This window comes from Phyllosticta capitalensis (assembly GCF_038381095.1).
Source record: "Phyllosticta capitalensis strain CBS 128856 chromosome Unknown BKA78scaffold_11, whole genome shotgun sequence".
Taxonomy (NCBI): Eukaryota; Fungi; Ascomycota; class Dothideomycetes; order Botryosphaeriales; family Phyllostictaceae; genus Phyllosticta; species Phyllosticta capitalensis.
Window position 1 is genome coordinate 1,187,895 of NW_027117449.1, and position 24,836 is coordinate 1,212,730.

Below are 24,836 nucleotides of genomic sequence, written 5' to 3' on the forward strand. Positions count from 1 at the left end.
ATGCACACTTGAGAAGCTTTGTGAGTAGCTAGTGGTGCGAGATACTAAATGAAAGAACATAAATACCTTTCCTTCCCTTCCTTCTTCAACACCACCGACATCGCATCACCACCATCATTGTTCACACACAATGACGTCCTTCCATCAAGCAATCATGTCGACCCCACCTCACCAACACGGCTCCGGAGAGCTGAAGATGGGCTGCGTCTTCGACTTGCAACGGACTATGGTAAGTCCTTTCCCAATCGTGTTCAAGCTCGATACTAACCAAGCCGAAGCATTCCGACTCGAGATACATCCAGCTTCAAGAGCGTGCGTCGGTGATCAGACCCCTTCTCGCCTTCTGCTACGGGGTTGAGCTCCCGCCTCTTCAGCGAGGTCCAAAGTCGGAGGACCAGCTTCGCGACTTGATCGATCTGTACCACATCAACGAGTCGAAGATTTGTGTTGACGCGACCAAGATTTTGGCTGCATGGTATACTAATCCTCAATCAGTACCACATTCCCAAGCTCAATGCTGTCTGTGAGGCCGCGCTTGCGGACCTCGGTGATTCAGTCAATATCGCTACTCCTCAGACTGGCAAGACTGGCAAGAGTCCAATGCATGGAGTCGTCACGCGCATGTTGGCAAGCGATGAAGAGGGACGCGCCAGTCTCATTGAGGATTCTCTGACCATGACCGGCCTCTGGACCCCACGCCCATCTGACGTTCACGATGCTACTCCGATCAACAAGAGGTATGAACGTCGAGGCAGGACCTTCTCGGAGGCTTCCACCTTGAGCGACACGAAGGGCAAGTTCCTGACCAGCGCCCACGACAGCCTCAATTCCGACAACGACAGAGACCGTCAAGGCATCACCATCCCAGGTTCACCTCGCATGGCCCGGCTCCGGGACCGCAGCCCGGGCGGCACGCCATACAGCTCACCTCGACTGTACAACGACATTCTCGCCATGCTGGGACCTCCGGGTCTGCCGTCTCCGATGCTTGACCAAGACTTCCCCATCGCCAGGCCCGACGACAACCCCTTTTCTCCTTTGCGATTCTCGACCTCGTCCCTGGAAGACCTTGGAAATCTGCCCGAAGACACTCTCCAGTTGATCCCCAGTCCGCTTCATCCTCTGACCACGAAGAAGACCAAGGGCTCTGGCCTTTTCGGCCCACGTCCCCAGCCGATCGGAAATTTCTCCAAGCGCAACGTCATGGCTCAGGATATGCACCCTCAGACCCTCAAGGAGCGTCCATCCCTCGCGGCGATCAAAGACGGCATGTTCTCGTCGCTCCGCGGTGCAACTCGGCGCGCATTCTCCAACAACAAGTCAAAGAACTGAGATTCAGTCGGATCGGATGGCCCCGAGAGATTCATCATTTGCAGGGGTTGGGTTTTCTTGTTTCGGCGTTTGCTAGTCGGTGAGGTGTGATTGTGATTGGCTCTGGTACGATGACTGCTACGGAGCACCATAGTGGGAATCGGGTTGGTTTCTGGTTCGGAGTCCTGGCAGTGACGCGGATACCCACGACGGAGGTGCTTGGTTTTGTCTGAGCTGTATTAAAACTTGGGTAGGAGTCCAGCGGGCGAGCTGGACCCTTTTGCATTGAATTCCATAAAGACCCCAAGCTGGGTCACTCCAATTCCGTGATCGTGGACCTGTTTTCCATTGGCCAATTTGCTGTTTCGCCTTCTGTGTTTCAATTTTGAACTCTCATCGATTGAGAAGCTGATCCAAAAGGTGGCGGCAGGGCTCCGAAGTTCATTTTCAGAAGTTGGGGACTTCATAGGGGACACAAATGTGCTCTCGACGCATACCCAGGTCTGTTCAGGAGCTGGCTGTCCAGGTAGAAGCAGGCTCGCATGCTGGCGTTGCAACACATCTCCTGGAAAGGACAGCGCCTGTCGCTTGGCTCTTGCTGTACGCAATCCGCGTACGAATGTGTTGAATCGTCACAACATCGTCTAATTCCTAGCTCTTTGCCATTGGGCGTAATTCGCGACTCCGCGCAGGAGGGATTGAGTTGGCCAGTAAGAGAAGAACGGGGGGAGAGACGATTGAACAGAAAGATAGTACATGACCCCATGGTAGAGGACTACTGCCATTGTCCACTATGAGCCTCTTGATATTGCGCCCCATGATATTGAGACTTAAGACAAAAAAGTAGACATGCCAAAAAGCGCAATATCTGGAAACACTTGAGATTAGTCTTGAGTCTTCATGGGCTTCCCATCGACCATTTAGCAGAGAATAACTTTGCAACGCCGCAAGTTTTCGTGGTTGGATCCCGCATTTCCGAGCTCTTGTCTCTGGTCCAAAGTTGCAGGCAGCAACTGCGGGAATGGTGTCCCCTGAAGTGGGTTCAGACGGAGCGGGAGGGACTGCAGTGATTGACGAATTTTGCGGGTCATGCGTGAGCCCTTGAAAACTTTTGGGAGTAGCCAGAAGTGTAAGAGGCCAAATGAATGAGCACAAAGTTGTAGTTGCAAAACAATGGACGTCAAAATACAGTGACAGCGGGCGAGGGATCGCCGACGCGCCACGCGCCCCGGTCCCACACCCGCTCGCGCTTCGTCGCAACCCGCCAAGCACCTCTCCTCCAACACCACCTCGCACCATGTGAAGGGCACAGCAACCACCATCCGCGACCTACGCCCCTGTTGCCCGCAATGGGCCCCGAAGCAATGCAGGCGCCGCCCTCGACAGGACTTGCGCCGAGTTCCAGCCACAACGGCGCTGCTGCACCTGCGACGCCGGCCACGCCAAGTAGTCAGCGGCCTGCGAACATGGAGCCCAATGTCATAAACGTTGTGCTCGGGGACTTGTTGATCAAGCCGTGGTATCCGTCTTTCTACCCCGAAGAGCTGGTGGGGCGCAAGATTGAGCGGTTGTACGTTTGTCAGTGGTGCTTCAAGTACTCGAAGGAATTGATTCCGTTTCTGGGACATACGGTATGGCTTGATGGCGGAGAGAGGGAACACGGTGCTAATGCTTGCGCCAGAAAGTATGCCCATTGAAAGAAGCGTCGCCGCCAGGCGCAAAAATCTACGCCAAAGACAGCTACTCGATCCACGAGGTCGACGGCGAGCAACACAAGGTGCGCTACGGTTTCTATCCCACCTCTCAGCACGCCAGACAGCTGACGTCGTGTGCCCAGCTCTACTCGCAAAACCTGTCCCTCTTCGGCAAGCTCTTCCTCGACACCAAATCGGTCTTTTACGACGTGACGACGTTCCTGTACTACCTGCTCACCAGCACGAACCCAACGACGGGCGCGCGCCAAGTCATCGGCTTCTTCAGCAAGGAAAAGATGAGCTGGGACAACAACAACCTCGCCTGCATCCTCGTGTTTCCGCCGTGGCAGCGCCAAGGCCTCGGCCAGATGCTCATGGGCATAAGCTACGAGCTGAGCAGACGCGAGGGCCGCATCGGAGGGCCGGAGAAGCGTGAGTTTTTCGTGATTGATTGTATATCTTGGCCCCCTTGCGACACGGTTTGCTGACGCGGATATATCCTCCAGCGCTGTCGGAGCTTGGCCGCCGCGGCTACACGGCCTACTGGAGCGCGACCATTGCGCGCGTCGTCCTCGCCACGCCGGGCAAAAACACTGCCCTCACGCTGCGCGACCTCAGCGACTCGACGTACATTCTCATTGAAGACATTGTGGCGACGCTCAAGAGCATGGCCGTGCTGGAGCACCGGCCCGCCAGCAAGAAGGGTGGCGGCGCTGTTGAAGACGCGGTCCTGAACAAGGCCAAGTTGAGGCGATGGGCCCTCGAGCATGGCATCAGCCTCATACCACCAGTGGATTCGGGGGCGTTTGTGAAGGAGGGGGAGAGAGCGGAGCAGGTGCAGTCGCTCGAGTAGAGTGGGAGGCGAGTTGATACCCGGATCTTTGGGACCCACGCTGCGAATGGTGATGGTTCGATGGGAGGTGGGTAGAAAGGCGGCGTTTTAGAGCGCAGCGATCTCTGCAATTAGATGGCCAATCTTAGTGCTCGTGTGCTGCATCACATCGACATGTCCTAGGGTTGTTGTTGTTGTTGTTTTGAAGACTTCAAGGGAAGCAGGTTTCAAGTCAAATCAAGAGCACCCAATTTCCTCCCATGTCGAGACAGGACTATCAAAATGGGAATGGGGTATCACTTCGCCGGTTCGCTCGCTGACGCTCCACTCCAATCCACTGCACGCCAAACTCCCAGACGCTCATGTCGTGCTCCACGAAGGACACCAGATCAAACCTGCCCTCTGACAAAATCAATCAAAACCTGAGACTCTCGATCAATTCCGGGCATCCATCTTCTCGCCAACCGACAATCGCCTCAATCTGCCCGCCCGCCTTCCTTTGTGCAATCCCAAAATCTACACCATCTTCAGCCCACTTTCTGCCGGCGCACTCGGGTCATCTCATCTTCACAACTTTGCCCTGGTAGTCCTCGCCGCACTCTTTCCAGCCAGATCTTCATCTTCTCCTTTCCTAGGAGCAAGAGAAACATGGGCGCTGCCACGACCACCACCACCACCACCACCACGGTGGCGATCCTGCCACAGCCGCTTCGCCAGCCCGGGGACAGTAGCAGCGTCGCCAGCGCCGGCGTGGTCGTCGAGGCGGCCGCCCCGTGCTCTTCCCGCCGTCGTCGTCGTCTTGTGACGGCCGCCACCGCCACCGCCGCCGTCGTCTCGTCCCTCTTTCTCGCGCCTTTCTCCTTTCCTTGCTCCGGCCTGCTGCTGTTGCGTCTTCAAACTCACGCCGACAGCTGCTTCGACGACGCCCTCCTCGTCGTCGCCGTCGTCGTCGCCATCGCCGTCTAAACTCAACCCCTCAATCTCGCCCGTCGCATCATCGCGCCCCTGCGCTCCTGCACTGCCCGCGCCGCGCTCGCCGTCGTCGTCGACGCGCACGGGGCGCAGCCGCGGGGCTTTGGGACAGGTGGGCGGAGAGGAAGTAGGAGGAGGAGGAGGAGGGGGAGGGGGAGGAGCAGCTTTGACACGCGCGACAAAGGGCACCGCCGCCACGTCCGGCGCCGCCTCGCCGTCGGCGTACGGGTCGTGGCGGAGCGGCAGGGCGACGGAGACGGTGAGCGTGCGGGCGAGGTGTTCGATGCCTGGGTCTGTTGATTTGGGGGGATGAGAGGAAGAGGAGGAAGGAGAGGGGATGGTGGTACGACGCTTCTTGGCCAGTTCGTCGTCGTCATCGTCGTCCCACGCGCTCATCGTGCCCGCAAGGTCGAAGACGTCGAGGTCGGGGATGCGGCCTCCGTGCTGCCGGCGTTGGAAGGGATAGGGGAAGGGGTATTCGAGGGGTGGGCCAGTGCAGTTGACGCAGACGGAGGCCGAGGGCGCCGTCGTGTGCGTTGTTTTGTGCTGCTGGCGATGCGGCTGTGGTGGTAGTGGTGTGCTGCGAGGGAAGGGGGGAGGAGGCGATGGGTCCGGGGCAGTCGAAGGGGGCGTCAGGGGCGGCGTTGTGAGGTTTGGACTCCATGGTGACGAGGTTGATGGAGGGTATGAGGACGATGATGCTGTTGGTGTGCTCCTCCTGGTGGAAGAGCTGGGGCTGGGCGGAAGAGGGAACGAGGTTGGCTCTCCTCTTGATGCTCCATGTCTTGGTCCACGAGATGATCCTGACACGACGGCGGCGACGACGAGCGGCTTGAGGGAGAGGCAGCATAGCTCAAGGTGCGTATGTGTGTGCGTGCAGGCGAAGTGGGTTGTATGAGTGTGACACATGCTTGCCGCTGTTGCTGTGTATAGATATGTGTTCCTGGCTTGCTTCTTCTAGCTTTGAGGCGCGATGTCGTTGGTTGCTGGTTGGCCGGAGCTTACGTAGGTTGGTAGATTTGGAGGACTGTATTGTTTGATATGATCTGCTGGATCTGACCGAGGCAGGGGGGAGAGGTCTTGTTGTTAAATCGAATCCTTATGTGATCGATTCCAGGGGATCAGACTCGAGTCGTAGATGCGGGAGAGAAAGGCCAGCGATGTTGTATACGCAGGTGGACAAAAGCCAGCAGTCGAGGCCGAACCAAACCAAGGGTCCCTTCGAGAATCCAAAAGTCAGTGTCAGAAAGTCAGGAGGGCTAAGAGAAGAGACACCACAGATCATAGACTTGGGTACGTACTCACCGACGAACCACCCAGACCCGGACGCAGTACAGTCCAGTTCAGTCCAAGATCACACTTACTCAGACCTTGCGAGCCCCCTCACTTCTTCTCTCGTTCTCAAAGTCAACAAGGCCGTCCGCCGAACAGTCAATCCCAACTCAGCAAGCAAAGAGAGAAGAAGAACCGGTTGCACTTGAAAGAATCTGATCAGTCCGAGTAGTAGTGACCCCGCACGCGCCGTTAGTGATATCGATCAGTAGTCCCTGCCAACAGCAGCAGCAGCAGCAGCAGCAGTCCAACGCGAACAAGGATATGGGCGCATCTATATACCGCGTCGCAGTCCGCGACCGCGTCCGCGTTCGTCGAGCCATTGATCCCCACGCGCGTCATCCCCGCCGACACCGCCACCGACGTCGCAGCGAGCCGATGAATCGGCGCGTCACGTCGCGCTGAGCCGCCTGCCTTCCCTTCCGCGCTACTGCTCGGGAGCGAGGTAGGGAGACAGGGGGTTGGTTGATTGGGAGGTGCTGCTCCGGGGTAGGAGGAACGCGAGAGGGCCAAGAGGCAGGCTAGCCAGCTGTCGTCAAGCCACTTGGTTAGGTAAACCACACAGCCGACCCGTCGCCCGGAGTGGCGTGTCGTGTTAGCCACGCGCTCCAGGCCGAGGTGCTGCGGACGCGCGATGTCGGCGCTGGGGACTGCGGTTGGGAGTCTTGATGGTTGCCGTTCAGGGGAGGGCGTGTTTGGTTGATTGGTCGTGGTTGGTTAGTTGGCTACTTACGGGCTGGGAGTTGGATGATTCATGTGAGGTCGAAGGGGGTGACTCTGCTTTTTCATGTAGACGGGGTTCTTGCTGTAGCATGATGAAGGAAAGAGCATCGTTGGCACAAATATGGTCAGATAGGACCGCGGTGCCCGTGGCCGCAGCTGGGACCTGTACGAGGGGTTAGCAGTGGCCAGTGCCTTCGTGGCGATGCATGGGAATAGGAATCAAGACCAACAAGTGAACCCTGATGGAGACCTTGACGCGTAGCTTGACGCGAAGACAACAAGTGGTTCATCCAAGAACCATAGAACGCGGTCTATCCCCGCGCCGTTGGCGGGTACTCTACCCGCGTCGAGCTCGTAAACTGGCGTATTTCCGCAGTCGAAGAAGATGAACTGTTGACTGACGGCGCAGAAAAGCAACCCTGATGTCTTCAACGCCACCATCAAACGCCTCAACCGATTCGTAAATAGAATCCACATGTTCGCCGCAGCCCAGAGGTCCCCTTCAGACCGTTGTCTAGGACGCGAACGCCTTGGTATGCTTTTTCCGAGTAGTTCAGGACAAGAGCACGGTGGTCGTTCGGGTGGAGGGATGTGGAGCTGGAGGCAAAGACACACAGTCACGCGGGTCAGGCATGCCTGACAGTGGAAGACGATAGTAGACGGCGACAAAAAGAAATGGGAGGGCGGAGGCATGAGAAGGGGGTCATGTGAAAGGGGCAGCTATAGGTGTGACCGAGAGCAAAAATAGCCAGCCAAGATTGTTGGGGGAACAATCAAAGGGGAGACTTGATGAGCTTCAGTGATGGCCACAGAGGGCTTGGAAAGTGTACCATACAAGCTGTGTGGGGATAGGCGGTGTAGAAGTCTAGAGACCCATCATGACAGCCACTACTTGAAGGAAAAACAAAAATGAGAATGCAAGAAAAAGAAATCCGGCCGCAGCTGCAGCAGAGGTGTTCGGTGATTGTGAGGTGGTACGCCAGAGACCATTCTCGTCCCACCGCGTGCAACCCGCCGCATTGAAGCAGCACGAAAAGGGAAAACGACGAAAAAACGGGGGGACTCACGAGACCCCAGATACTCCTGGAGCGCCACCGGGCTGTCCGGTGTTTGTAAACACAGGGCAATTATTGCAGACTATCAACGACGTCGGTACAAGCTCATGGCAAGAATTGGCATTCTCGATCCACAGAATCAATGACGACAATGTGCGCCCATTGACGATCCTCGAGAGCATCGTATCGCGCGCAAAGTGGGGAAATCGACGATGAAATAAATGTCAAGGCATTGTTTGCGCGATAATCGCAATGTTTTGTTCCTTCTTTTGCGGTTGGGAGGACGACTGGTAAAATGGAAAGAAGGGATGATATGGTTGACTTTTGGAGTGCAGAACGAGACACGGGCCGTGGAGCAAAAGACGTATCGAAGGGGCGGCAAATCGGCGATGCAGCATCAGCCCTGCCGATGTTGAGCGGAGACGGCGGGAGGGAGGGAGGAAGGGAGAGGGACGAACGGCTCACGGGTCGCTGCTCGTGGCCGGGCGGTGGGCTTCCGGTCCAAGGGAGAGAGGAGGCGTGGGTGGTCGAGGCCGGGAACCTAAGAACTGATTCAGAGGTCACGTCTCAGCTTCACGTGCGGCGGGTACGCGCAACCTAACCTCAAGTCCTACAAGGATGAGTGCTGAGGAGGTTTCGATGCGATCTCGAGCCGACGCGTGAGGATTTATCCGGCAGACGCGTTGTTTAGCAGGCAGTGCCAGAAGATGGCCGAGGATCGCGTCACCGGCAGCATCGAGTCGTGGAGAGACGACGCCGGGAGGATGTCGAAGAAGCATCGCACGGACGGCGACCCTGAGGATCGCTCATGGCGGCGCAGCAATAAGCATCGGTTGGGTGCTGCACGAAATGAGGATCAAAACAAAGACACGAGCTCTCAGTGGCTTCCCAGGCAAGAGCTTAGACGACGCGGTGCGACGAGACGAGGAGCGCTCCCTGCCTGTGGTCCGACGACAACGCGCTTCGTTTGCCATTTGCCAATAGAGCCAGGCGACCCCATTGCCGGCCACGTAGGCGCAGCATCTCGTAGCGGTACACGACTTCAGCCACGGGGGTTGATTCAACATGGGGGTTTGATCAGTGTCGGAGGATAGAATACCTGGCAGACTGAGCTGTCAAAATACCGAGCTGTAAAGGTGGTGAGTAAGGGCATTTTATTTTTGGAAGCGAGACAGTGGGCCAGTCGAGTGTCGAGTCGCTGTAATCTTTCAGCCACGGGGGCCGTGTCGCGGTCGAGGGGGTTCCGGGCTGTTCACCCACGCTGGCAGTCTTGGATGTGAGGTGGCCGTGGGCCGTGGCTCTGGCGGCGATCTGCTTGGACCAGGTCCGCCAGGTCGATCATGTCATGACGATTCAAGAAGGTCAAAGACATGGAGGACATGGCGGCATGAGGCTGGCCATGCGCAGTGGAACGCCGCTAGGATGCGTTCGTCGGCCCCCGCTGGCAGGGCCTTGATGCAGGCCGTCAACTGCAGAGAGGGATACTGGAAAGAGAGACGCGACAGGCGCGCGCGACACGACACGACACGCGTTGGATCGGCGGTGGAGAGAACGGAAGAGCAAAGGGAGGGCCCGCACCACAGCACGGCCTCGAGCCAAGTCCACCTCCAGATTCGACCTCATGGAAAGGTGTTGATTGTGGATGGTGTACTGTACGATATGCAGGCCGGGGGGCCATGGCTTCACACTCTCACTGCAGGTCAACGGCCGTGGCGTGTGAGCTGGCGGCAGACTCGAGGGCACACTGCAGATGTTCCTGCTTGGGACCGACCAGAAACGGACGAGAGTAAACAAACAACAGAGGGGGATCGTAGATTGATTGATTTGCAACCATTTCCAATGCTTCTGAAGCAGGCCCGGGATGGATGAGGTCAATTTGATAGTGACGTACCGAATACTGAAAAAGTCTTGACTTTGCGACGATTCAGACTTTGTTCAAGGTCAGGGAAGCTGTGGGCGGAGGGCGCGCTTGGACCAGACACGCTCGGACCTTCAGGCGCCAACCGACCACTCAGGTGCCCTTGCCCTTGCCCTTGTGCACTCAGGTTGGTTCCTTCCTTAGGTCCTCCCCGTCCCCGTCCCCGTCCTCCCCTCCACTGTCCTCTTGTCAGTCGTCGTCCTGCCCGCTCCCGATCGCCCTGACTTCTTCACCACCCGTCTGTTTCTGTCTACCCACCTCACCATCCGACCATCTTCCTTCACCTTCCTCTTCCATCACCACCGACTTTCTTCGTCGACCATCGCCGCCGTCGCCCACTGTCAGTCTTCTGTCTGCGCCCCGCCGCCACTGCCACTCTGCGAAAGCATGACGACGCCTGCCTCTTGATCCATCGTCGCATGTAGCTCTCGCTGCGTCGCCGCCCGACCCTGTTTGCGCCCTCGTCCACGCCCACATCGCTCCTGCCCACCACCCTCGGTCCCCTAGCCCGCTTCCATCGCGCGCGCCCACCCGACCACCACTTCAAACACTTCCCGACTTTCCGTGGACCCCGACCGGCGCTTGCGCGCGCAGACGTCGCAACTACACTCCTTACGCTACGCTCGCTCATCATCCTCCTGTCACCGAATCCACCTCGACCGTCGCCGCCCAAGACTGTCAAACCAAGTTGCGCCACTATTACGCGACGACTAAGCTGCTTTTTGACGACCAAAACAACCGCGACGCTTGTGCGCTGCTGCAAAATTGCTCCGCGAGCTCGAGCTCTTTCGGATTGACCAGCGCTGCTGCACGACTCCTCGCTGGAAACTAGGCGCTACACGGCTTCATTGGCCCTTTTTATCTTGTTCGTTCTGCGGAATCTTTTCCGACCCTGGAATTCTGTCTGCAAGGAGTCATCGCCACCACTCGGGTACGCGACTGGTATCCGTGCACCGTCATTGTTGTCGACAATCAAGGGAGAAAAACACAATTTCCGACTCTTGATTCCTTACCGGGCATTCTGTATATCTGGAATCCGCAGCCATGCCGCCTGTTCGCCCCCATCTTTCGGTGACGCTGCCGAAGAACTTCACCTTCCACTACACCGACGGCTCTCTTCCAAAGACACCCGAACCAGAAGACAAAGAAGAGCCTACCGAGCCTCCTCAAATTCCTCGTCAAGGCTACCGCGTCAGAAGACGCAGACGCGCCCTGCCTTCTTACGCCCCTACCAACTTTGCACACGCGTCGAGAGACATTCCAATTCCCACGATAGATGCTCCCGAGCCCGAGACGGACGCGACCTTTGCTCGTTTTGGGACGCCATTCGACGCCGAGGACGGCTTCCTCAAGCCTGCTCCTACCATACGCCCCATTTCGCCGCCCAAGACGCCTGTTGGGCAGATCGGGATGAGCCCGAACGACCTGGGCTCATTCGACTCTGAAATAGACGGTTTGAGCCAGGCTGAGATCATCAGCAGGCCTTCTTCATCATGCTCCGGAATCTCCGACTCTTCCATCTCGTCTCGCGACAGCATGGGCTCCTCCGACTCCGCCGGTAGCTGCACCAGTCCCGAGAGCGACTCCTCGGATCCCTTTGTGTTCCCAGAAACCAAGGGCAACAAGCCGTTTCCTTCGTCACCTCTGCAGGCTTACAACGAGCGTCCCGCGAAGCGCATGAAGACGCGCAAGGACGCCGTGTGGACCAAGTCGATGGACGACCACCTCTGGTTCACCTACATGATGTGCTTGCAAGATCCCACCGTCACGCCGTTCAAGATGCTTCCTGGAACCGTTCCTCCTCTTGGAATTTGTGCTCGTGTCGCCCGCTTGGCCAAGAAATCCTGGAAAGGTAGCTCGGCCATCAGGAGCACTGTGGCATCTCCCGACGCCTCGCAGGGTTCTTGGAGCGGGAGCGACTCGTCGAATCTGTTGAGGATCCCCAAGTCTGGCTCCAAGTGGCCACGTTCAGAGGCCGCAGCCAGGGGCAGGCTCCGGAAGCTCTGCAAGCGCCAGCCGATGCTCGCTGCGCACTACCAGCGCCTTCTTCGCACTCGCACGCCGTCGCCATTCCCTTCGTCGTCTCCTGCTTCTGCCGCCGCTCCAGCTCCCATGAACGCCTACACGGAACGCAAGCCATCCGAGGCACCGTCTTTCTCCACCCGCGACATGAGCGTGTCTCTTTCTACGAGTACCTCGACCATGATGCAAGCTGGAAACCCGCTGCACAAGCTGGCCACTGAGAGCACCCCGCAGATGAGTCTTTCAGATTTTGCCGCTCAGCAGCAAAGTCCTCGTTCGCACGCTCACCAAAAGAGTCAATCCTTGCAATTTGGACCTGGATTTGGAAGCCCCGCGTCTCGCGAGGGCTCCAAACCAACGCTTGCTTCGCCCTTTTCCGCAACTTCATCAAAAGGACAGTCAAACGGCTCGGCCGAAGCGTCCAGGCCTGTGTCTCAACCTCTCCCCAGATTGGATCCTCCCGTGGAACTACACGCCCCTGTGCCCATCACCCGGTTCGCCAAGCGAAGAGCTCAGCAGTATTTGGAAGACATGGCCAATGCTGAAAACAACGGCGGACAAAGCTTTTTGAACCAACTGTTCGGTGCACCCGCCGAAATTAGCCATCGCCGTGTACGTAGTCGAGGATTCAGCCTGGGCGATATGGACGGCGGGGCTCGACAACTGTCCTCGCTCTTTACCCCGCCAGCTTCGTTCGAGCAGGCTGATGACACAATGATGGGCGCAGAGCCAACCGGCCAAAGCTATCTTGCGCCGCCTGCCCAGGTCGATCCAGAAAGACGCCTAGGCTCCCCCTTTTGCGGAAAGTCGTCCAACAACTTCAGTACGTTTCCTCGCATGTCCGGCACTAGTCGCTTCGAACCAGCGGCGAGCTTTGAGGAAAGATTCAACGGCTTGTTTGGCGCCTAGGCGTACGTTCTGCATAATTGGCGTTGGCTGCGTAGAGACCGATTGACTTGAGCACGAGCATTCTGCATAGCGATCGGGATCGGTTCATATACGGCGTATTGGCGATTAAGCATGTCCTGGGGACCACCATCATTCAATCGATTGATCTTGAGGTCAGGGCTCGCAACGCTTCTCACGCATCACAGCGGGGAGCTCAGCCTTTCCAGGTCGGGTGTTGCAATTGTCTACTACATTTGCGGGTTTCACGATGACGAAAGCGATGACGAATTTCTGCATATTGCCTCTTAATTGTTCTTGTGCCGCACCGGCATGGTCTAAACGGATGGATGTCTTGCGTCTCTTGCTGCAAATCCAGCCAGATTCACCCTGTTTGCTGAGCTTTCGCAAGGGTCGCCCCATGGGGCACCCCTATAACTCATGTCAAGATCTGGCACGCACAAGCCTCATCCACACCATCCGATCAATGTTTCTAGCCGACGTGCTTCTCCTTCCGTTCTTGTTCCTGGATTTCTTCTCGTGTCGGATTCATCGGACACTCACTTTTTCTACCACCTTTGACTGCTTCTTTTCTTCTCCGGCTGGCCTTCCTCCTTTCTATTCTCTTCTCCTCTCACCTTTTTCATGACGAAGAAATGCTTTGACGAAGGAATCCAAATCAACAACTACGGGTGGGCGGGCGGGCGGCCACTGGATTGATGGGAGACGGGCGCCCTCGGTGGACATTCGGATGGGATGGGATGGTGGTTTCTCTGTTTGCTTTCTTCGTACTAGGCTGCAGGCGTGGCGTTCCTAATTCTCTGAACGCGTCTCTCAATTTCGTTTTTTTCCTCTTTTCCTCGACCACAAAAAACGTCACCCTTCTCAAAAACTTCCAACCTTTGTAACTAGATGTTTTCAATGGCGCATCTATCCGGCTTCTGGGTCATGCAGGATGGATGGATGGTTCGGTAGGTGCGCTGATTTACAAATGACAATCTGGCTGCGAATCATGTTCTCTTCTCTAGACTTGGGTTTCCTGTGACCGTACCGGTACCTGTTGTTTCTCGTTTCTCCAAGGGACCGGCTTGTTCGGCTGGGTGGGTATGCATGCATCCGCGAGTCACGTTGGCACCTGGTTGAAACTTTTTTTTTTTTTTTTTTCCTCGTCCCCCTTCCCACTCAACGGGGCACGCCTCACCCTGTCGCCCTGCCTGCCTCTTTCACAATTTACACTGCCCTGCCCTGCCATGCCCGCCGGACGATTCAGCGTGCGTTCCCTCGCTCGTTCCGCACCGCCGCGTAGCGCAGCGTTTGTTCGTTGCTAGCTGCCGGTACGGCTCGTCTCGTCTCGTCTCGTCTCGCCCTTTTTCCATTTCTTGCCTCACATATCCGCAATAATGGACGGGACTGGCTGGCTGGCGGACAGGCGGCGTTGCTGTGCGCTTTCGCTGTCTAGTACTGACTGTCTCGCATGGAGCGTCCTATACAATTGATGACTCCTTCACTCCATCAACACAGCTGTAGGATTACACCCGCCGTCCTTGGACCGAACCAGCCTTGTTCTTCCGCCATCTTGTTCAGTCGGCTCGACTCGTCTCATGGATCCCTCCTAATCACTTTCATGTTCCCGACCATCCGTCGGTAGGCAGGCAGGCAGGCCAGGGCACAGCAGGGCAGTCAAACCCGTAGGTTGGGTGTCCAGGCATGGTTCGTGGGTGGGTACGGATACTGACTGACCTGACTGCTGCAGTTCAGTCCAGTCCAATCCAGTCAATGCAAGTCAACAAGTCAGTAGTAGGTAGCAGGTAGTCCCGCCGCGGCGGTAAGGTTCAGAAAGGGCCGCGTAGCCGCCGCCGCCGCCGCCGCTGCTAGAAAAGGTTCAAAGGATTTTACCAAGGAACCGCCGCGCGCTACTGCCCGCCGGCTGCCGGCCGGTGTCGCTGGGGCTCTATGTATGTGGCTCTATGTATCTCTGGCAGCGGTATGTGTGGATGGGGTTGTGATGGGAGGGGGGACGCAATGATGATGTACATACGTGTGTCAAGACGTGCGTGCGTGCACATGTGGCGAGGCTTGGTTGAGTCGTTTTTTGGGAGGTGCTGCTAGGTATCTGGGGTGAGGGGTTTTGGGCGGCTATGCTTGCTTGCTTGTCTGCCTGCGGTTGTGTGGGTTGTTGTTTCTGGTGGTGCTAAAGTTGGTTGCGTCTTATAGTTGTTAAAGATGAGACTTTTGGGGGCTCTGTCTACAGGTATATATGGAGTTGTTGTATTTGTCTTGAGGCTGTGGGGATGTGGTGGCTGAAAGGCTGTTGCGGTTAGTTGGTTCGTAATTCGGAGTCTGTTGTAAATGTAGGCAGGAAGCTTTCGACTTTGCAATGCATTATCAAGAGCATGGCAATGATGTTGATACCAATCCTGCTCGATGGCTTTTCGTCGAGGCGCTTCATGCGGTGGTTGACGAGTCCGAGCGGCCATGATTTTCCTGGCTCGGTGCGGAGCGCACGTGCGTGGCTGCGGTCTTGGCGTCTGTTTATTGTTTACACCGCAACCAGCACTGGTTCTTCTCTCATCTCCACACCACGACCTACTAACATTTTCACGCACACAGCTCACTACCACCATTTGGCGCTTAATCCAGAAGAGATTTGCGCCTGCTCGCCTCAGAATACGTCGCTGTTGACGCACCACCTTGTGTGCGCACACATTCTCTTGTCGCCGTTTTTTTTCTACTTGATACCCCAACCGGCACCATGGCGGCCGGCGACCTCATCAGCTTCGACGACCTTGAACCGCACAAGGAGAATATCCAAAGAGTTCCAGGCGGCAGATCCGCACGCGCCCTCGCATCCGTCCTATCACCAAAGAACCTCGACGGTGCTCTGAAGCCCATCCCATCCGACCAGGAGAGGGTCAACAATGTCAAGAGACAAGAGTTTGAAAAGGAACTCGAGACCATTGACGAATCGGACGACCCGCTCGACATTTACGACCGTTATGTGAAATGGACCTTTGACACATACCCCAACCCCTCAACCACGCAATCACAGCTGCTCCCGCTGCTGGAGCGCGCGACCAAGGCTTTTCTTCAGACGCCACACTACAAGAATGACCCACGATACCTGAAGCTCTGGCTTCACTACATCAAGCTCTTTTCGGATGAGCCCCGTTACGACTTTGCGTTCGTCGCGCGCCACGAGATCGGTGACAGCCTGGCGCTCTTCTACGAAGAATTCGCCGCCTACCTGGAGGTCAATGGCCGATGGAATCAGGCGGAGGAGGTATACTCGATGGGTGTAGACAAGGAAGCGCGACCAGCTGAGAGGTTGCTACGCAAGTACGGCGAGTTCCAGCAGCGCATGGAGGCCCGCCAGCAGGACGAAAATGGGCCATCCAGCCCGGCGCTTCCTGTCATTCGGCGTGCTCTCGGCGTAAGGTCAGAGTCCTCTTCTGCCAGCCCTCAGACTCAGCAATCGGGAGGCGCGGCTGCAAAGAGCAAGAAGCCCAAAATGGCCATTTTCACCGATTCCGAGGAGCCGAAGCAACAGTCGGTCTTGGGCGCCAAGGCGAGCCCTGGAGGAAATTTCCAAACCATGGCCGAACGGAAGAAGGAAAATGTCATGCAGGCGCAGGCGATGCAAGGACAGAAGCTGAATGGGGGCAAGAGAAACGTTGGGCTGGGAAAGCTCATGGTTTACAAGGATCAGGTGAGTTTGCGCATGCGGTCCCCTTCCTCCTCCCTCTACTTCGTCGTATTTACGAACGCCAGGACTAATTTCTGGGCGACTTTGCTTTTGTGTGTATCCAGTCCGCAATGCCATCCAATACTCTGCGTGAAACCCAAGAGTCCGTAAACCCAAGAAGTGGCAAGGTCGAGCGCTGTTTTGTGAATCTCGAGGCTGTGTATCCCGACTTTGAAAACTCGAATGGCGAGGAATTCTGCTTTGAGGAGTTGAGGGCGGCACACCGCGGGTGGATGAAGCACGACTGGGCCGAAATCAACAGGCAAGCAGCCGAGAGGCAGCGTCAGGAGAGGGCCAAGAAGGAGAGCCAGGAGAGAAAGGCGCTGAAGCCAAAGGACCCGCAAGTGCTGCAGCCAAAAGAGGTGCCCCAGCCTGCGGCTGCCCTGGCAAAGAGCCTCAAACAGACGGTCGTGCCGCTCAACGACGTGAATGACGAGAATGCACCTCCCAGTCAGGAAGAGATTCAACGGGCCAAGATGCTAAAGAAGCAACGTAGGGAAGAGCGTGCCAACCGGACCAGGAAGATTGAGGTCATGGAGGTCCGGGGAGAGACAAAAACGGGTAGGTGCTCGTTTGGCTTCGAGCTGTTCAGATCTAATATGGCATAGTGCAAACCAACCTAGCCTCCCCAACTCGTCCAAAGATTAAGCGGAAGAAGAACGGCGCGGAGCCCACCATGACATTCCACACCAAGGAGGCCATGGACGAGATCTACGGCATCTTCAACCAACCACTCAAGAACTCGCAGGACTCGGACGATGATGCAGAAAGCGACGAAGAAAGCGACGAGGACGACACGTACACGAGCGGCGGGGACAGCACGACCACGGGGCACATGTCGGCAACCACGAGCGAATTCGGAGACGAGACGACGCAGGCAGACTTCACCGAGGCCAAGAGCACCATGGGCGACGAGACGAGGAGCACGATTGGAGACGACGTCACGGAAGCGAGGAGCGTGAGCGAATGGTCCGAGTTTACCGAAAGCAGACACATCCCAAACGATGAAGACATGACGGGCAGCGAGCGAGGCGAAGAGACCCAGACGCACCGTTCAGAATATCAAGAAGATGAAGACGAGGGTTATGGCGGGTCGCAGGACAAGGAGGAGGAGCTACTCACACCGACGTCGCCAGAGCAGGCACCGCAAAAGTTTGTGCCCGAGCCCCCGGAGGATGTCGAAGTACCGAGGAGGCCGTACCGGGACCAGGTCCAAAAGGCAAACAACCGGCTTCCGTTCATGACACCCATAGTGGAAAAGACTGAATCTTCCCTTGGAGCGGCGACCATCATTGCCGAGCAAAAGGACTACTTCAACGCAAAAACCCCGAGTCGTCGTGTGGGCGAGAGGACACCGATGATTCCCGAGGATGAGGACGAGACTGAAAGCTTGACGGGCACTTTTGACGAGATCTTGTCAGGGGCTTTGGAAAAGGGAAAGGTCGCTCAGCCTTCATTCTCCAAAGCTGAGCGTGTTCCTTTGGGTGTCTCCAAGGCTGCTGCTGCATTGGCAAAGGCAACAGAGGAGATTGCTCCACAAGGACCCATCATTCAAGACAGACAGTGCAACCCGATGGAAGACCACATCCACCAAACCATCCTGGAAAACATTCGGCCTTCACTTGAGAGCTATGAGGGTTACTTTGCCGATACTGATGCCACATTCGGCCGTCAGCCGGAAATCAAAAAGTATATCAAGGCTGTCTCCAAAAAGGGGGCAGGAGACATGGCACCACCGGTCCTACGCTTCGAAAACGAAAACAGAGAATACACCATCAAACGCCAGCTCGGCGAAGGCGCATACGCTCCTGTATACCTCGCCGAGAGCAAAGCAATTAGTGCCGCCGACGAAGATGAGGACTCCAGCTCCCGCTCAACTCTCGAAGCCATCAAGTCTGAGTCTCCACCCACCCCTTGGGAATTCTACATGATTCGAATTTCCCACGCTCGACTCTCGCGCCAGTCTCCACGCGCAACAGCCTCGCTTGTCACGGCGCCTTCGCTCCACCTCGCCCGCGACGAAGCGTACCTCACCCTCTCCTACCGCTCCCAAGGCACCCTGCTCGACCTCGTCAACATTGCGCGCGCAGACGGGCCCGCCCCCAACAGCGGCGGCGGCACCGGCGCCATGGACGAGTCGCTCGCCATGTTCTTCACCATCGAGGTGCTGCGCACGGTCGAGGCGCTGCACACGGCGGGCATCCTGCACGGCGACCTGAAGCCGGACAACGTGCTCGCACGCCTCGACCCCGTCGACGCATCATCGTGGTCCAGCCAGTACGACCGCAGCGGCGGAGCCGGCTGGGCGGCCAAGGGCATCTGCCTCATCGACTTTGGCCGCGCCGTCGACCTGCGCGCCTTCGGCCGCGACGTCGGCTTCGTCGCCGACTGGCACGTCGGCCCCGCCGACTGCGTCGAGATGCGCGAGGCCCGCCCCTGGGTCTGGCAGATTGACCTGTGGGGCGCCGCGGGCGTCGTCTACTCGCTGCTGTGGGGCCGCTACATCGAGACGGTGCAGGACCGCTTGTCGTCGTCGCCAACGAATCTTGGAGACGCAGTGGGTGGTGGTGCAGATTTTGGCGGCGGTCTTGTCGGTGCAAAGGGCCCCAAGGACGCGCGCAGATGGAAGCCCCGCGACGCGTTTAAGCGCTACTGGCAGACGGAGCTGTGGGCGCGCTGTTTCGACGTGCTGCTCAACCCGGCGTTCCACGCCGACGCCCCCGACGACGACAACCTCCTCCCTCGCGGCTCCGTCGTTTCCGCCCTCGCCGACGTGAGGCGCGGCATGGAGGATTGGCTCGAGGCAAATTGCGAGCGCGGCGTCGGGCTCAAGGGCATGCTGAAGCGGCTGGAGGAGAGGGTTGGCACGGCGGCGGGCAAGGGGAGGAGGCGGAGTTGAGTTGAGAGACTGGACTGAGGTCATGTTCTCATTCTCTCCCTCTCTCTTTCTTTCCTGGACTGGAGCCGCAGACTTGCTTGTCCCTGTCGTTGGATTGATGGGACGAGGTCGTACTTGGGCGCTGTTTGTATCCTTTGGCGTTGGGTTGGGTTGGGTTGGCGAGAAACGCATGCACGTCGCGGCGTCGCGGGCAATTGGTTGGATGGGACGGGACGGGACGGCGGTGGAGTTGGGTTGGGCGTGTCTGTCTGCTTTGTTCTTTGGTCGTCTCTTCTTTTTGCGTATATACCAACCATTCGACACGGCAATCAGAGTGAGCTCGTCAGGTCGACGCATCAACTGCAATGTCTTAGTGACGTGTCTGTGCGAGACAGCAAGAGCTACAGCTCTTTCTCCATGTCATCACATTCTAGAACTTCGACTTGTGCAGCTACGGCTGCCGCAGTATGAGAGCGTGGTAGTAATAATGGTAGTAGTAGTTGAGATCTGGTGCCAAGCAGGGGTAGCCAGAAGGAGAATATCCTCGGAGTCCGAACATAAACAGACGGCCAACACCTCCCTCCACAACCCAACCTCTCCACCCTTGGATGGCGTAGCCAGAGCCGATGGGATGGATAGGTTGGGAGCTTGCCAAATGGTGATTGTATCTACGTATCCGAAACGCGAAACCTGCGAACAGCAGGCTGCACGTGGCTCACACAAGCGCTTGCCTGTGCTCGTCTACTACTGTATTGAATGAGTCCAAGCAAAAGAGCAAGTACATATATGTAGCATTTGGCTATAGCCCCATTCACCGCAGTACATACAGTACGAGCTACCTAGGCGAAAGGGGGCAAAAGAAAAAAAAAAAAGAAAGAAAGATCAAAAAGGGCAAAAAGAATCTGGCGGGACTCGAACTCGTGGTTATAGCGATGAAAACGCCAGGACGCCACTACCAGTCTGCCACTAAGGTTACCCAACTGCGTTAGTCCACCAGATCCTTGGTGAGGAAGCGGACTTTTTGAAATATAAACATGGGATTGAGATATCCGATCCTCATGCCCGTCTGAGGGACGGCCAGGGGAGGTGAGGTTGGGAGACGTGGAGGGAGTGTGCTCGTAGACTGATCTTTGGCGGGAGGAGGGATGCGGATGTGTGTTGGACAGGTGAGTGCGCGAACCAAGAGGAGAGTGTGTCTTTACTTGCACCAATTCAGGTCGAGAATGGCCGATTGGTCTGGTCAGGTCGACAGACGGATGCTCAGTCTCTTGCCCAGAGAAGCTCTAACCTCAGCTCCTTCGACGTCAAGACGAGCAATATTTCTCTTCATGTTTGGGAAGCGCAGTTGGTGGAAATGGTGTGAGTGGCGAAAACGCTGCTTTACTCGGAGTGGAATTGAATTTTTCCTGATTATGAAAAACGAGCGCCGTGCTCGATGGACACGCAAACACCGAATCGCTGTGCCTGCCTCCCTGGTTTTGTTTTCGCAAATATCGTCGTGTAGCAGTATACAAGTCCCTAATCTCCCTCTTCACCAAGCACTGATTCCCGACCTCTTCCTACTGCCGCCAGTCCTCTCCCTTTACGTCTCCCAGCTATCCCACGCCCATTTATTTGCTCTTGCCATCGTTGTCGTGCACGTTGAGACCCAGAACGCCCGAGTCGAGGTACACGCGGTTGCTGCTCTTCTGCAGAATCTGGGCAATCTGCCTGGCGTTGTCGAACTGCTTGAGGTCGATGTAGCTGCGCGACTTCTTGATGGCCTCACCAATCAGCTCGGCCGAGCGCGCTTCACCCTGTGCCCGGACAATGGCAGCTTGCTTCTCCTGGCGTGCCTTGTCGACGACGAAGGCGGCGCGCTGCGCTTCTTGTTGTGCGACTTGCTTGGCTTCGACGGCGGCGGTGAATTCGGGCGAGAAGGCAAGGTGCTGTTTGGATTGTCAGTGCAATGGCATCCATGTTTGTCACATCATGTCCTTACCGTCAGCGAAACGTCGTCGAGCATAATGTTGAAACGCGCAGCTCTCCGCACCAGGTTGTCCCTCACGAGCTTGCTAACATTCTCACGCTGGGTGATGAGCTGGCTGGCGTTGAACTGCGCCACCACGCTCTTGAGCACCTCGTTGACAATCGATGGCAGCACGCGCTCGTCGTAGTCGGTGCCTAGTGTGCGGTAGATTTGGGGCAGGGCGTCGACGCGCGGTCTTGACAGCACACGGCAGGTAATGTTGACCATCTGCAGGTCCTTGGTTCCGGTGAGGGAGGAAACGTTGCGAGGCTTTGCGCGGACATCGTAGGTAATGGGCGTTTCGAACCAGGGAATCCGCAGATGGGTACCTGACTCCTCCTTTAGCTTGTGGTCCGTCGTCGAAGAGCGGGGGCTCTACCTTCGGCGTAAATCTCCTTGCTCACACCACCTATTCTTGTGTACTTGATCGCTCTGTGACCACCGTCGACTGTCCACTGTCAGCACGAGCTCGTCCAATGGACTTGACGATGGACCGACCGTTGAAGAGAGCATTGTTGCCAATGTACATGGCGCCACCGAGGAAGATGAGGCCAGCCAGCGCGCCAAAGGTGCCCTTGGGAGCACCTCCGCCCGGCATGCCGCCAAAGCCGCCTTTGCGCCTGGCCATGGCGAGCTGCTCCTGCATCCGCCGGAACGTTTCGCGCGGATCGTTCGACATGTTGGCGAGGATTCGAGGTCGAAGTGGGTGGTTCGGGAGAGAAGGGTAGACGTCGCGTCGTGCAGCCGTCTATCGTGACGTGAAGCTATGCTGATGGCGAGTGGTGCAGATGATGCGTTAATGGAAATCGACGGATCCCCGAACTTTTGCCGCCACCCGCTCGCCGCCCGCTCGCACCTCATCCCATACCTTCTCAAGTCAACATCAGCGATTGTTCTCAATTGCTGTCATTTTCAAGCCAATAATGTCTCCAAACCGAAGTGGACAACATGATTGGTGTCTCACGCAAACCATAGCCTCCTTGAAAGGCGCCGGCCCGCCATTTCTTCCCGATCTTTTGCGCTCCCAATGCTTTGTCTCTTGAGCCTTTTCCAAAGCCACTGCGGCAATCTGACAGGTCCGGTCGATTTGACCTTCCTGGGTTCAAACTGGAAAAATTTGAAAACAAGGTGATATTCATCTCCGGGGCTGCTCTCAAAGCTTCGGTATTCCTACACGTCTACTGCACTCTATTCTCTTGAGCCAGTCTTTTTCGTTATCCAATCTACTTTTGCGAAGTTGTATTCAGTCTTTGTAAATCTGCTTCCGATATTTTGCAAATTTCTTCCGCAGGATTGCGCTAGCTCTGCCTGAGAGTCTCTCACCAAAGCAAGGAATCTCTACGCCGTGGTGTGATCCGGGTAAGAGCCAATCTTTTCAATCCCAAAAGGATTTCCTGGCTCAAGCCTTGAGAAGGTGGGTTGGTTGTTGTGATTGTGCTATATTGAGCGCGCATCTGTCCCACGGCATCAAACGCCATCTCCTATTCCACTTTTGAAAACAAGACCAGAGCGACGAAAGTCATAACCGTGCTTGCACAGCATGCTTTGGCCCTATTCGCAACAAGAGGCGCACCACTAGAACATCTGAAACCCCAACCTGGCAAGTGTAGAGGCGAGAAAGAGCAAGGATGAAAGAGCAAGCCGGGGCCAAGATTGCGTGCAGTGCTTGATGTCCACCTCGATAAGCTTGCGGTAATGCTGGAACATTGTTTACTGACAAGCAGCAACATCATTTTAAAGCTGCCTGGTGCCCATCCAGTATTAATTCAGAGACGAGGCGAGTTGAGGGGATGCGTTACCTACTATGCGCCTGCTTTTTACCTTGAGGCAGAATTAATGGTTGATGGAAGCAACTGTTTCTTTGCTCACTGCTCGGCAATTTGTCTGTACTTACGTTTCCTGCCAACCCCCTTCCCCCTGGCACCTGAAACCGTGGCCGTGGTCGATTTTCGCAAGTGCACGGACCGCTGAGACCTACTTCTTCGACGCGCCCTCGTTGTTTACGCCTACTTTGTCTCAACACGAACGAGCGAAACTGAAGAGACGATTGCCACGATGTCAAGTCCATCCTGTCGCTCGGTGTCATCGAAGCCAGCCTCCATCCTATCCGACAGTCCGCGTTCTCAGCGCACGAAGGCCAAGATCCGCCAGGGCATGATGCGTGCCAGCTCTTCTCTTAAAATCAAGTCTGGACTCGAGTCCTTCAGCTCTTTCGAGGATTCTGATGGCACACAATGCCCCGGTACCAACGCGGCCGTCTCGCCTGACCTCACGAACAACGGAGAACACTTCCCAGATCCTCCAAGCGCAGCCAACGACAACGAAGCCAACACCCGAAAGTCTCCTCAAGAGCATCCTCGCATGCCTGAGCCACGCCCATGTCTCCAGTCCAGGTCGCTCCTGCAGCCAGACACAGCTTCGAAGCATGGTGTTGACAGCGAGATGTCCTCCGCGAAGACATTCTACAGTGGAATTCACCAGGTAAGCTGACTGTCGTGTTGATAGTTTCACAGCTCATCGCTTTTAGGGCTACAACATCGCTTGCGGAGAACTGAATGCTCTGTTTGGAGAGGTTCGGCTCGAGAGCATGTCCTCAGGGACGAGGCGGGAGAACGCGCAGGTTGAACTCCTGCAAATGCTCGCCATTACCACCAAAGATCGCCACACGTACAAGGCAAGCATTCGGCAAGCGTTCCAGATCTGCCAAGATATGGAAGATCGAATTGTCGCGGAGCGTCTCTGGAAGAAGACTGCCCACATCACCTGCGAGATGGAGGAGGAGTTTGGAGAGCACGAGCAGCAGTCCCCAGCGGGCTCCAACGATGGCCGAGCTCCTTTGACCACGACCACCGAAGAAGATGAGGATCACTCCGATCACCCGGATGACTCGTACGCTGCCCCGAGCATGCCACACAATCCTTCGGCAACCATACACAACGATCACAGCACGCGTCCTCGCCGTACCAGCCCCAATGTTCGCCAGCCGGATTTCTTCACAGGAAATAATGGTTCCAAGGAAGCGCACGACCAGTACGTCCGCATGCTCCATGCCGACGTTGCACGCCGCCAGGAGGCAACAGACCGTTTCATCGCCAATCTGGAAGATGACCTCGCCCAGCGCAAGCACGCGACCGACATGTACATTGCCGAGTTGGAGGCCAAGGTTCGCAATCTGGATTAGGTCACTTTTCCAAAATAAGGCGACGCAGTTGTCAATCTAAGGAGGTGAGGATGGTCATCAGGTCGGAAGGGTCTTGGGATCGTGAGATGACATTCGGAGAGTGGTGGAGGATGTTAGGAACTTGGAAGTGTTGGAAGTGTAGAGTTGGAACGACGAGCCAATCGATTGGAAATGCAAGGCCTTGGAAGATTGGGTGGCAGGTATTATAGCAACGTCATAGAAACCTTTCCTTTCTCTTTACTTTCTATGAGCAGCATTCAGAGGGTAAGTTAGACTACACACT

The 24,836-nt window shown here is 56.4% G+C and overlaps 9 protein-coding genes across 9 annotated transcripts; 7 read left to right on the top strand and 2 right to left on the bottom strand.

The window, feature by feature from the left end:
- Positions 1-498: 498 nt before the first annotated feature.
- Positions 499-1,823, top strand: BKA78DRAFT_325482 (uncharacterized protein). The gene has a single exon (XM_066889363.1). The coding sequence runs from the start codon at positions 601-603 to the stop codon at positions 1,330-1,332; it is 732 nt and encodes a 243-aa protein (XP_066739895.1). The 5' UTR covers positions 499-600; the 3' UTR covers positions 1,333-1,823.
- Positions 1,824-2,660: 837 nt separating this feature from the next.
- On the top strand, positions 2,661-3,858 carry BKA78DRAFT_299513 (histone acetyltransferase, MYST family; the record flags this gene model as incomplete). Its single annotated transcript, XM_066887062.1, has 3 exons — positions 2,661-2,942; positions 2,993-3,437; positions 3,512-3,858. 3 exons carry the CDS (start codon positions 2,661-2,663, stop codon positions 3,856-3,858), a joined length of 1,074 nt encoding a protein of 357 aa, XP_066739896.1.
- Positions 3,859-4,089: 231 nt separating this feature from the next.
- Positions 4,090-5,833, bottom strand: BKA78DRAFT_43715 (uncharacterized protein). The gene has a single exon (XM_066893184.1). The coding sequence runs from the start codon at positions 5,716-5,718 to the stop codon at positions 4,405-4,407; it is 1,314 nt and encodes a 437-aa protein (XP_066739897.1). The 5' UTR covers positions 5,719-5,833; the 3' UTR covers positions 4,090-4,404.
- An 883-nt stretch (positions 5,834-6,716) lies between these two features.
- On the top strand, positions 6,717-7,053 carry BKA78DRAFT_325487 (uncharacterized protein). The gene has a single exon (XM_066889364.1). It carries the CDS (start codon positions 6,810-6,812, stop codon positions 7,041-7,043), a length of 234 nt encoding a protein of 77 aa, XP_066739898.1. The 5' UTR covers positions 6,717-6,809; the 3' UTR covers positions 7,044-7,053.
- A 3,828-nt stretch (positions 7,054-10,881) lies between these two features.
- BKA78DRAFT_356660 (uncharacterized protein) lies at positions 10,882-12,768 on the top strand (the record flags this gene model as incomplete). Its single annotated transcript, XM_066892096.1, has 1 exon — positions 10,882-12,768. The coding sequence occupies one exon, from the start codon at positions 10,882-10,884 to the stop codon at positions 12,766-12,768; it is 1,887 nt and encodes a 628-aa protein (XP_066739899.1).
- A 679-nt stretch (positions 12,769-13,447) lies between these two features.
- On the top strand, positions 13,448-13,866 carry BKA78DRAFT_325493 (uncharacterized protein). Its single transcript, XM_066889365.1, has one exon. It carries the CDS (start codon positions 13,464-13,466, stop codon positions 13,650-13,652), a length of 189 nt encoding a protein of 62 aa, XP_066739900.1. The 5' UTR covers positions 13,448-13,463; the 3' UTR covers positions 13,653-13,866.
- A 1,466-nt stretch (positions 13,867-15,332) lies between these two features.
- BKA78DRAFT_383171 (Mad3/BUB1 homology region 1-domain-containing protein) lies at positions 15,333-19,718 on the top strand. Its single transcript, XM_066893057.1, has 3 exons — positions 15,333-16,450; positions 16,552-17,047; positions 17,095-19,718. Exons 1-3 carry the CDS (start codon positions 15,497-15,499, stop codon positions 19,383-19,385), a joined length of 3,741 nt encoding a protein of 1,246 aa, XP_066739901.1. The 5' UTR covers positions 15,333-15,496; the 3' UTR covers positions 19,386-19,718.
- Positions 19,719-21,001: 1,283 nt separating this feature from the next.
- BKA78DRAFT_238488 (band 7 family-domain-containing protein) lies at positions 21,002-22,051 on the bottom strand (the record flags this gene model as incomplete). Its single annotated transcript, XM_066883886.1, has 4 exons — positions 21,002-21,292; positions 21,346-21,701; positions 21,752-21,820; positions 21,871-22,051. Coding segments are annotated over 4 exons (897 nt in total), but the record flags the coding sequence as incomplete, so codon positions are not given.
- Positions 22,052-23,427: 1,376 nt separating this feature from the next.
- On the top strand, positions 23,428-24,553 carry BKA78DRAFT_356663 (uncharacterized protein; the record flags this gene model as incomplete). Its single annotated transcript, XM_066892097.1, has 2 exons — positions 23,428-23,853; positions 23,900-24,553. 2 exons carry the CDS (start codon positions 23,428-23,430, stop codon positions 24,551-24,553), a joined length of 1,080 nt encoding a protein of 359 aa, XP_066739903.1.
- Between the last annotated feature and the right edge of the window lie 283 nt (positions 24,554-24,836).

Bases quoted from the DNA above. Each gene is read 5' to 3' on its own strand.
- BKA78DRAFT_325482 (XM_066889363.1), top strand. From the start codon at position 601: ATGCATGGAGTCGTCACGCGCATGTTGGCAAGCGATGAAGAGGGACGC.
- BKA78DRAFT_43715 (XM_066893184.1), bottom strand. From the start codon at position 5,718: ATGTGTCACACTCATACAACCCACTTCGCCTGCACGCACACACATACG.
- BKA78DRAFT_325487 (XM_066889364.1), top strand. From the start codon at position 6,810: ATGGTTGCCGTTCAGGGGAGGGCGTGTTTGGTTGATTGGTCGTGGTTG.
- BKA78DRAFT_325493 (XM_066889365.1), top strand. From the start codon at position 13,464: ATGGGAGACGGGCGCCCTCGGTGGACATTCGGATGGGATGGGATGGTG.
- BKA78DRAFT_383171 (XM_066893057.1), top strand. From the start codon at position 15,497: ATGGCGGCCGGCGACCTCATCAGCTTCGACGACCTTGAACCGCACAAG. The intron at 16,451-16,551 runs GTGAGTTTGCGC...GTGTGTATCCAG, and splicing joins TCATGGTTTACAAGGATCAG to TCCGCAATGCCATCCAATAC. The intron at 17,048-17,094 runs GTAGGTGCTCGT...AATATGGCATAG, and splicing joins CCGGGGAGAGACAAAAACGG to TGCAAACCAACCTAGCCTCC.